Source organism: Octopus bimaculoides, chromosome 14, assembly GCF_001194135.2.
Source record: "Octopus bimaculoides isolate UCB-OBI-ISO-001 chromosome 14, ASM119413v2, whole genome shotgun sequence".
NCBI classification, from domain to species: domain Eukaryota; kingdom Metazoa; phylum Mollusca; class Cephalopoda; order Octopoda; family Octopodidae; genus Octopus; species Octopus bimaculoides.
The window spans coordinates 28,690,100-28,701,751 of NC_068994.1; the positions used below are offsets into that span (position 1 = coordinate 28,690,100).

The 11,652-nt window shown below is 35.6% G+C and overlaps 1 protein-coding gene across 4 annotated transcripts in view; it reads right to left on the bottom strand.

Annotated features, from left to right (window-relative positions):
* The window catches only part of LOC106875247 (zinc finger protein ZFP2), a 22,920-nt gene extending 11,549 nt beyond the window's left edge, over nt 1-11,371 (bottom strand). Inside the window, exons 1-2 of one of the 4 annotated variants that reach the window (XM_014923318.2) lie at nt 11,076-11,371; nt 1,211-1,286 (exon numbers count right to left, since the gene is read on the bottom strand). In XM_014923318.2, coding sequence (XP_014778804.1) covers nt 1,211-1,269 — 59 coding nt within the window. In that variant the 5' untranslated portion in view covers nt 1,270-1,286; nt 11,076-11,371. Of the gene's footprint in view, nt 1-1,210; nt 1,287-10,277; nt 10,489-10,520; nt 10,648-10,851; nt 11,054-11,075 lie in introns of those variants that run through there. The other 3 variants (XM_052972792.1, XM_014923331.2, XM_014923324.2) reach the window with 3 other exon arrangements.
* Between the last annotated feature and the right edge of the window lie 281 nt (nt 11,372-11,652).

Consider the following 11,652-nt stretch of genomic DNA (forward strand, 5'->3'; position numbering starts at 1 on the left):
TATATATATATATATATATATATATATACGTTTATATATTCGTTTTGCAAGATTCTTGATGTGAAATCGTGTGTTGAAACAGATCTCATCATCATCTTCATCGTTTAACATCTGTCTTCCATAAATACATGGGTAGGATGGTTGACAGGAGCCAGCCAGATAGAAGACTGCCCCAGGCTACTGTGTCTGTTTTAGCAGGGTTTTTATGGCTAGATGCCCTTCCTAATACCAACCACTCTGCAGAGTGGACTTGGTGCTTTTAATGTGGCACTAGCATAGGCAAGGTCAGTTTTGGCATGATTTTTACAGCTGGATGCCCTTCTAAATGCCAACCACTTTACACTATGGACTGAATGCGTTTTATGTGGTACCAGCACTGGCAGGGTCACCAAGTAACTCATGAGACAAAGAATTTTGAGAGGGCAGGGACATTTGAGGAGGGGAACTCGTGTCAGAGGATGAAAGGTTAGAGAGACTTTTCATTGCTAATAAAACTTATGTAATCACCTATCGAAATATTTTATGAACTAATACATTTGAATTTATCTTGATTTAAATTTGTAGTGCTTCCTGTTCAAAAAATACTTTCTTTCTATATGAAATAACTTATAATATCATTAGTTTGAATGATGATTGCCCCTTTTTGTTCAAACTGCTCCTAGTATTCTTGTTTTTAAGTGCTTTATTCATTGACAGAGCATTTTCATTACCAGAGACCTATTTCTGCCAACCTGATTCTGCATGGCACTTTCTATTCCTAATTGAAACTATTTCACACTGCTTAATATTAATTGCTAACATAGGTTCAAAGCCTTGAAATATAGGAGATGGGTATACCTGATTAGACTAAATACCATACTTTCCTTAATATTGGCATATGGCTTGACAGTTTTGGAGAAGTGTAGAGTTATTTATAGCAACCTCAGGATTTGACTGGTACTTTATTTCATCAACCTCTAGACTGATGAAAGTCAAAGATGATCTCAGCAGGATTTGAACTCAGAGTGTAAAGGTATGAAACTAAGTGCAGCAAGGCATTTTGACCATCACTCTACCAACTCAGCCAATCCACTCTCCTCATCACTTAATATTGGTAATTCTTTGCTTAATACTTAAATACCCCACTTTATATTTCCTTTCCTTGCATATAACCAAAAGAAAGTTTTGTTCTTTTATCTGAAGATACTGACAGATGAAATAAATATCATACCATGAAGAAAGGTCACAAACTTCATCTTGAGATCTAATCTCCAACTCTGATTCATCCATCTTTTAAATTCTTGGATCTGAAAATTGAAAAAGGGAAGTTAATTTGAGTTAATTTGAGTTGACAAATCAGAATGTCCTGCAAGAAAAAGAGAAAACAAATCAATTATTTCTCAGTCTCTGGAGCTTTACTGATTGGATGGTAGACACTTGTTTAGCCCAAGATCAGTTCTTGGTTGAGTATAACTGATCAAAGCCTTCCAACTATGATATTTTTTCAGTGTACTTAAGTATTTTTACTAACAGTGTACTTATGTATTTTTACTAACAGTATACTTTATCTGATGTGCCCTTCTCTATTTTGAGACAGTAGGGTGTGCTTTGAGAGATATTTGGTGCTTTTCTAGCAGGTTTAGTGATCCTATGCAAGATCCCTTGCTGCCTAGTGGGTAACAGGGATACTATTTAGAGACTTTGCCTTCAGGGAAGTTTTTATTTAGATCAAGTGGTGCATGAATAATTGTGTTGCCTTTAAGTATCAGATTTAAGAGTTGAACACAGCACTACAAAATAACAATTGTGGTTTAGTTTTACATTGCCCCATTGTTTACAGCAGTGAACAGTCCTACCTATGGTGCCGATTTACAGTTAGACTGGATTATTTATGAATTCAGTATCTTAGCCAGAGATACTGTGCATTGCTAGGAATAGGATATGTGCCATTAATCCTTTAGTCAACAAATTGATATTGTATTGTGATTCTTGTGATATGAGGTTGATGGGTAATAGATGTCTTGCAAACAACTCATACATGCAAGTGTTACCAGTCGAGAACTCTGCATACCGGAAGCCAGCAAGTGTATGGGGTCATCAGGAGAGAATGCGTGCCGTTTCGGGGCCTATCTCATGACGGCATCAATGCGCACCGGCTCCCCTCACTGATGTGAAGCCCCACTTGCTAGATCAACTGGTTATTAAATAAAGCTCAATATTTCTCTAACCATTGCTTATTGTCTCTTTTTAACCAAATCCAGTGGCTAGCCTTCTCCACTGTAGTTTGGATATCGATCATGGTGGTAGTTACCTTATGATGAGTTAGGCCTAACGATAACAACAGTCGTCTCACACTGTGTCCAACAAACCCTCTACATCCAACTTCGATTGGAAAATGCTCTACTTTCCATTCTGTGTCTTCACAACTTTGCCTTTCATCCTTTTGGGGTCGATAAATTAAGTACCAGTTGCGTACTGGGGTTGAAATGATTGACTGGCTCCCTCCCCCACAATTACGAGCCTTGTGCCTAGAGTAGAAAAGAATATCTTCATGAGTTTCATTGCAATTTCAGCTTGTCCATTTGATTGTGGAAATCATTGATTGGATGTGATACGGTGAAAGTCCCACATTTTAGCAAAATTTTTCAATTCTTCAAAAGATAATTGCAAAGCATTGTCTGAAATTAGAATTTCTGTTATTCTTTCTATGACAAAGACAGATTTCAACTTGTTTATAATTGTAAAACTGGTTTATTACTCAACTGTATTATCTCAACAATAATTAAATAACCATCACCACTAGTTCAGACCAAATCAACACCAACCTTTAACCATTGACATTGAGGCAGTAACAGTTCTTTAAGACTGTTCTGAATTTGACACATATGATACGCTTTTCAACTGTTTTCTAATGAATACCTGAGAGGTCAAGACTGTACATCTCTGGCTTTGGTGTTCCTGGTGAAACTTTCACTTCTGAATGATTTGGGGATGATTATGCTGTCACTTGAAAGGCAGTTGGTTGTGATATACAATTTCATCACAGAACTCCCAAAATGGTTTCACTGATGGCAGTTCCAGAAGGGTAAGGAGGTAACTAATAGTGCAGAGAAAAGAGAGGATGTAATATGTGCCAATTCTACTCTCAAGTGATTACAGTAGCCAAGTAATGCCACAGACAAAGGAGTGATGAGTGTTAAGGAAAGGGGAGTTGGGGCATGAGATGTAGGGAATGTATGATGGAGCAGAATGGGTGTAGGCGCAGGGCCCAGCATGTACAAGCATAAACAAAATATTTTTAAGGCCTCATCTTGTTGTGATGGATGGATCTTCTTGAACACAGCAAATTGCCAATCATTTTCATCCTTTGTCAGCTCCCCTGTGAGGCTCAATATCTTGAAAGCAGCCTTCACTACTCTGGTTTCTCTTCACCCCAAGCAGATAAATCTTTTACCTTTAACTGCTTCATCCAATGTCAACAAATCATTTTCTAACAGCAAAATGATTTTACTTATGGTATTTTGAACATATTTTCACATAGGCAGGGCATTATTTAAGTGAATGAATTCGATCATAATTTACTACATGAATAGATACAATCCTTTGTGGGCTTTTCTTTGATCTTTGGAGGAGGTGCTTTTAAACTGTCTTGATTTGTTTTTTCTTGTTTGCTGGTGTTTGTGTCATGGCTAAGATTGAAGAGCCTTCAATGATCCATTTTATCTGTGTAGCACTTTCTGCATCCTGAAGCAGTAGTACTAAAATATATTTGTTCTGTATTCCAAATAGAATCCTATCTCTGAATAAATTGTCCTGTAAATTTCAAAATTCATAGTCATCAGGTTTCAGCTTAATATCAGTTAGAAATGAGTCAAATTTCTTTGATAGTAACTGGTTTCTACTAAAAAAGTTGATAGTGGACATATGTGATTTTTTTTTTTTTTAGGGTGACAGTACTCTCAGAACTTTGTTTAATAGTTATAATTTTATCGTTATCATTTGGGTTAAGTTGCAACTTGCACTTTTCTGTCTTTTTCCATTACTCTTGTACTAACCGAATAAAGCAAAAGTCATTATTGTTTCCAGACCTGCAAATCTCAAGTTTAGACTGATTGTATCCTAAAATGTGACCAGGGCACTTCACTTTCAAATGGCTTGCACATGCAGTTTATGTGCATATAAAGGCAGTTCAATAAAATAAATAAAATTAAAGGAGAGACTATAAATACTCATCTTTGTTAAAAGGTATATATTAGTGACAGTATTAATACTGAGAGGTAATATTTATCTCCACATAAACATGGATGTTCTGTTAGAACAAACTATACTGTAGTAGTTACCATGATGAGAAACTCTTGTATTGGTTTTTTTTGATGCACAATGCACACTTGTTTATGTTGCGAGCAGGGAGACAAATCCCTGCCACCTTCAGATCAAGTGATTTCAACCTTGTTTAGTTTTGTCAATGATAAACACTCAACCGCTAGAAGTAGCAGTGAATCATCTCCCTGCCAGCAATATATAGATTGACAATGCCAGAACTGACGCTGGTGTAACAATTAGCAACAAAGGCAGTATTAATACCAAGTGCATTTTGTATAAAAATAAAACAATATGAGAGTTTCTCTCATGGTAACTACTGCAGAATAGTTTGTTCTAATAGTGGGGATAAATATTATCACACATCTTTGAGTCTGTATCTTTCTTCTGAGGTGAGAGGTTACTTATTATGACACCGTGTTATGTTGCATTATAATGACATAGATAACTAGATAAAAGGGGACTTTACTCATAGCTTATTAATCAGGTGGACATGGCTGGAAAACTGACTCAAACTGAATATTTTATTAAGATGATGGGTTAAATAAATAACAAGTAATTTTATAATTGAAGGGAAGTAACTCAAAACACTACAAATATGGTCTATGGCTGAGGTCAGACCAAATAATACTTGACCCCCTACCATTTCAGATACCTTACTGATCCAACAAGGATTTACACTGCTGTTTTTGTTGTTTAGAGTCATGTCAACATTTGGCAGATTAAAGGAATTCCAGCCATGACCATCTTGTCCTTCTCTGTCATTGTGTATCAAAAGCTAAATCATCCAATTCCTGTTTTAAGGGTGATTTGACTGCTATTTTTAGTGGGTTGCATTATGGTAGTAATGTGGCTAGTTGTGGTGAGAGTAAGTTAATAACACCGTATATTTAGTTCCTTATTTTAATTTGTCTAAAACGGATGGAAGATGTCCCAAGCCCTCTTAGTGTGCACAGACTACAAGACAGAGATAATAGTGAAGGAAACTAGCATAGTTAACGTTTACTGTGAATCATTTCATTTGTTAGAGAAAATACATAGGAAGTGAAGAGGAAGAGGAAGTTTAAGAAGAAATGAGACATTTTTCAGGAAAAGGGGACACCTCATTCCTTTGACATACTTTTATACATCCTGTTATCTCAATAAAGAGATCTCTACTGGTTCCCATCAATGGAGTATTCCAATTTTTTTCATTAACTTGGCTACTCACTGAATTATATTGAGTATTCCACAAGACTCTTGTATCCTTAATGTAATTCTCAGGCAATATCAGCATGGCACAAAGCTGATCCTGTGACTTACAAGTACAGTCCATCTAATTTTATGAGATTCATGCAGTTTCTCTCGATCCATTTTAACTTACAGAGTGACATTACTGACTAGTTTAAGAACTGCTACATATATTTGCAAGTGTATATATACAACTGAGTATAGAGAATTGAACAGCTTCTGTACTATATTCTCAATCTTAATCCTACCAATGGGTTGATCTTAGAACAATGGGTTTTTGGCTAGCCTCGAGCTTAATCTAAATCATATAACAACAAAGGACAGATATCTATGTGGGTATTGTTTAACTCAAGGTCAGTCTCAATAGAGCAGATTTTTCAAAGTTGTTCATTCATAATTAGCCCATCCCATCTCTTTTTCTCAGAATCTGGATATGTATCACCGATGTCTCTTTTAATTTTTTGGTGTGTATTTGTGCACAAATTTGCCTGTATGTAATTATTTTTCGTTTGTAAGGGATGTATGCATTCATGCTAGCAATCTTCAAAATAATTCAGTTTCATCACAAAAACCTTGTGTGCACACATCTTTTCCTTTGTGCACATGCTGTAAAACATGTACACATGCATAGCTTACAGGGTACATCCCCTAGCACCTTCTAAGACAGTAATGGTTTGAAGTGAGGATGATTTTATCTACTCTTAGCAGACCAGGATACCACAAAGAAACTCCTTCACTAAAAGAGGTTGCTCCATGTAATGGACATCGAGTCCAAATACTCCTAAACCATGCACAACCATCAAACACATAAGAACAATTTCAATAGTGTAGTACTAGATACACAAGGCTGAATGATAAATGGGATGTCATAATTGGGGCTCTTTTGATCATAGGTCTGCCTGAATAGGAATTATACAGCAACAACCAAACCACCTTCTAAAACGATGTTGAAAGGTAAGTTAGCAAAGGTATTAATTATATCTCTAGTACATAATCTATGTTCAAATGCACTGCAGTAACTATTTTGTTTTGTCTGTGCAGAGAATGCCTAATTCTACGTAAAACTGTTATGCCAGATGTGGGAATGTTAACCTGCATAAGACTGGCATCCAATGCATGAAAGGGGAATATTTATCTTAAATTTACTTAAAACAACTGAATTTGTGACTAAGTGCTGGCCCTCTGGTCAACATATATATGTATGTTTTCTTTCTCTTTCCAATTTCGAATAAATTTTGATCGGCCACCTACTTAGGTAGCAAGGTTGTGAATGAAAGCATCTTGCTTTAACCGTCATCCTTTAAACTGTAAGATCTTGTAGATTTTTATAGTTCCTGATAATGTAATCATTTGTAGTGTATGAATTATGGATTTGCATTCTCTCCTCAAGATCCCAAGTTCAGCCATGCTTTGCTCAAGATGGGTTGGCATGTATCCCATTGCTCCAACAATAATAGGTATGAAGCTGAAAGTGTATCGTAGGTACTGGATTTGCAAACCCCTTATCACTGGCCCATAAATGTCCTCTTTGTCTTGTATTTTTTTAACCACATTGGTGTCCAGAGAGCAGTTGATTTTCACAACAGAACATATCCTTTCTTTGTGGCCTCATACAACAATATCTGGTTGGTTATGCTTTAACTTGATGGCTGTTTTGATTTTTAAGTTTCATGGTCTCAATATGGTCAACTTTTTCTTCTGGTTTTATCCTGTTCCAGACTCTTCTGGCCACCACATCAGACCTCATGGGAAGATAATGTGTGGAAGACATTCTCTCGCAGTTGGCAATAATGTGGTTGATGTCTTCAGTCTTGGTCTAGCACAGCCTACATTTGTTGTCTGTCAATGTTTTCTGGCCTTTATGCTGTAGGTACTTTGTGGGGATCTCTTGTTCTTGAATTGCATAGTGGTAGCCTTTGAAGTTGGATATCATAAACTTGTTGGTGCTCCATATCAAGGTTTTGACATGATCAATCCCTTTTATTGTTTGTGTTTTATGACCAAGTGCCCATGTAATATCTTCTCAGTGAACTGGTTCATTTTTGTTATTTCATTCTGATAAATAGATTTTACTTAATGCTTCTTGAGGAGAGATCTGTATCAGCTCTTATTCCATACCTCTCAAGTTCATTAATTATCCTAATTATGCTGTTGTTTTCATAGTCACAAACTGGGCAAGATAGTTACTAGTCTCTTTCCTCTGCTGCAGATATTGTTTCAGTATCAGATGTGCTTAATATGACATCAATAGAGATTTAAGATCATGGCCACCATTGTTGCATGGCAAGTATAGCCAGTCTACATCTCCACTGATGCTGAAGTTTCCTGTAACACTGAGCAGCTTGCAAGTTTGAACATCAATCTCATTGAGTTCTTGTAGTGACCAGTTCAGAAGCCAAATGTAGGCATGAGGACAGGCACTGCAAAGGTGTTGTGGGCAATACATTTGTTGTAAACTAAGAGTTCTGACAACCATGTTCTCTTTACTCTCATGAGGTATTCATTCCTGGTCTTCTCCTTATTTATGGGTCCATCATATCTAACATTCTCATCTTGTCCAAGATACCTACAGTTGTCACCTGACTATAGAAGTTGTATTATCAAGCCATTCATCTTTAAGTTTTCAGAGGGCACAACTTTTCCACATTTATAATCAAAACTGCACATTCGGACTTAACAAATTCCATTCCAATGTCTGTGGAAAATTGGGTTATAAGATCCAACTGTTTTTTAAGTGGTTGGTATTTGGCCCCTACAGCTTCAGGTTGTCAACAAAAAGATGGAAGATACTTCTGGATCCATTTCTATGATTACTGTTTTGTGATCAGGTTTAATGAGAGGACAAAGAACAACACCTAAAATATAACCTTTTTAGCAGCAAATGCTATCCAACTCAATCTGCTCCTTATCACTCCTAAGGAGCAAAGTGGTACACCAAGTTTTGGTCAGGTGTTCAAGAGCATTCACTAGTGGTTGTGGCACTTTGGCTAACTGTAAAGTCTTGGTAATCGACCCAGTAGTCCATCTAGAAAAGCCTTTTGGTAGTCCATACTACAGTTTAATTTCTACGGCTCTTTAGTGCTTTTTCCTGGATCAGTTTGTTAATTAGCAGCTGTTGTATACAGCTCCACATTTTCTTTCCTCCAACTTGTTCAAGGGTTATATTATTGATGGTAACACAAGGTCTGGCAAGAAAGATTGAGACAACCAGTGTATAATTTGAACATGATGTTCTGGCAGGCTATTGGGCGGTAATTTTTAGCAAGGGTAGTTTGGCTCTTTGGGGGAATAAGGAGTTTCAGTTGATAATCATTGGGGCTGTTCTTGTGTGCCCTTGATACTTTATCCATACAATTGTAAGTATGTATGTATGTATGTATGTATGTATGTATGTATATATGCATGCATGTACGTGTGTATATATATATGTATACACATACTGTCATGTCTTAGTTAACAAGAAGTGCTTTCCTATTTTAAATATACATTTGAGCCCAACTTTTAAAAATATATTTCGACTTTTTTAATTCCGATTTCAAAAGCCATCATCACTACAATTAAAACAAGCACAACAGCCAGTGACGCCATATCTCATATACACAGAAACCTATCTTTTATCTTCCATTATATTCACATCTACCCGATTCTTCCGCTCCCTTCTCTACCCCTCTCTTGATATCGCAATATCGATTTTATCGAAGCTATTATGCTATATATATATTTATATATAACTTGTTCTTTTATAATTAGTGATAATAAAATTATTAATTAATAATTAATTAAATAAAATATAGCTGAAAGTGAAGAGTGAAAATAGAGCGAACGGTGTTGCTCTTTCAACAATCTCGGTTAATAAAATGTCCGTCACCGACCCTTATGCCAACAACCAAACGATTTTAGCTCATTTATTTATGTTTGACACCTTTCAAAACGCATCTACGACTGTATATAATTGTGATATATAATAACTAATGTCAATGTGATATATAATAAATAATGTTAATACACAATCAATCTTCGTTGAAAAAAATGGAAAGTATTCAGTGATATATTGAATACACCATATATATATATATATATATATATATATATATATACTGAATGTAAAACTAGTGTACCGCCCAGCAAATGTAATTATGCACGTATGTATTTAAAAGAAAACAGAAAGAACATATGGAAAATATTACATGTCATGTATTACAATAAATACGCGAAATATTATATTTCATATAAAATATGAGGTGCGAGTTTATATATTCAATTCGTACAACAAATAATGTTCACATTAATGTCAGCGTTTAACTGCACACGCTATACACATGCGAACAATCTTAAATTGTTCACCTAACAGTCGCGTGTGTGTATGTATGTGTGTGTGTGAGTATGTGTGTATGCATATATGTATATACATGGTGTGTGTATATGTATGGATGTATATATGTGTGTATATGTATGTATATATATGTGTATATGTATGTATGCGTATGTTTGTATGTATGTGCATATATATTTATATATATATATATATATATATATATAAACACACACACACACACATACATGGAGGCGATCTTATAATTTACCGGAGAGAAGTAGACAGCCAACCAACTCATAGACAAATAGCTTGAGCAACATCAACTATGTTTCTTAATGGCCAATTAAAATACAAACGTACATTAAAAATAGGGGACGGAGGAAAAGTACAATAATAATAGCATTCACTCCAGCCATAAAATAGAACCATTTACCGTTATGGTTCTTTGCCAAACTCGACCCATCATTAACTCTAGCAAACAACCATTACGCTCACAAATGCAATTATCCTTTTTCGCACCATCTTCTTTACGCCCAATAACGCCACATAATATTACGAAAGCCCGTGTCTTGTGCACTAACAACAAATGCAGCAGTAACAATAACAACTAGTGCAGCAGCAGCAGCAGCAGTAACAACAACAACAACAACAACAGCGGTAACAACAACAACAGCACCTGTAAACAGTGTTTCCGTCGGCAGGAGAGAAACGGGGGTGGGCTTTTCCTGTGTTACGTGCATGTGTAACTACTATTGATCCACATTTTTAAGTTCACATATACATACATGTATTCAAAGAGTGAGTGAGAGATAGACATGCCATCAGAGCAAGATAGGTTGTCATATATATATATATATATATATATATATATATACACATACATATATACATACATACACATATACACTTACATATATATACACATACATATATATATATATATATACACACATACATATGCATACATATACATATATATATATATATATATATATAAAGTTACCTACCTTGCCCTGATGGCATATCTTCTCTCTAAGTCATTCTTTCTCTATTTCTTGACATCTCTTTAGAGATAGATAGAAAGATAGATAGATAGATAGGGAGGTAGGTAGGTAGATTTAATTCCTCTCGTCTCACTTGCTACTTCTCAAACTCCCTCTATATCTATACAAATATCTAGCACACACAAACACACACATATAGAGACATTAAACGGAGACAAAAGACTAACCTTGGACCCAATAATATACAGATCGACTGGTGGTGTGGAAGCGTTCAGCCCTCTAGAAACGGCGTGCCAGGCTTAACATTCTAGCAGCAGACATTCACCCCCTCAATCAATACTCCCTTTCTTACATGTGTCTAGGTACAGTCCTCTAGCTAGCTATTTATCAATGTTGTTAAATATCTATCTAAGTCATCCGTCCAAGTATTTAATTTTTTATTTCATTCATAGAGTGTGAGTGTATATGTATACATATATATGCGTATTTGAATAATTGAATATATAAATATTTATTTGTATATATATGTGTGTCTATCACTGTATGTGTGCGTGCAGTTGGGACGGTGTTCACTGAATTTGCGTATCCTCTCTAAAAACGTCATATTGAAAGAGTATATTGGTGTCATGAAAGACAGAGAGTTTGCAATAGCTTTAAAAAATTTTTTTATGAATCCATTTAGCTCTTTGAGTTAAAAAAGATAACATTTTATATTATAGATAAATAAACCTAGACCTGCACAAGTCGATCAGGTATGACTTCGGTATTTTAACCGTGATCATCCCGTCGATTTAGGGATGCATT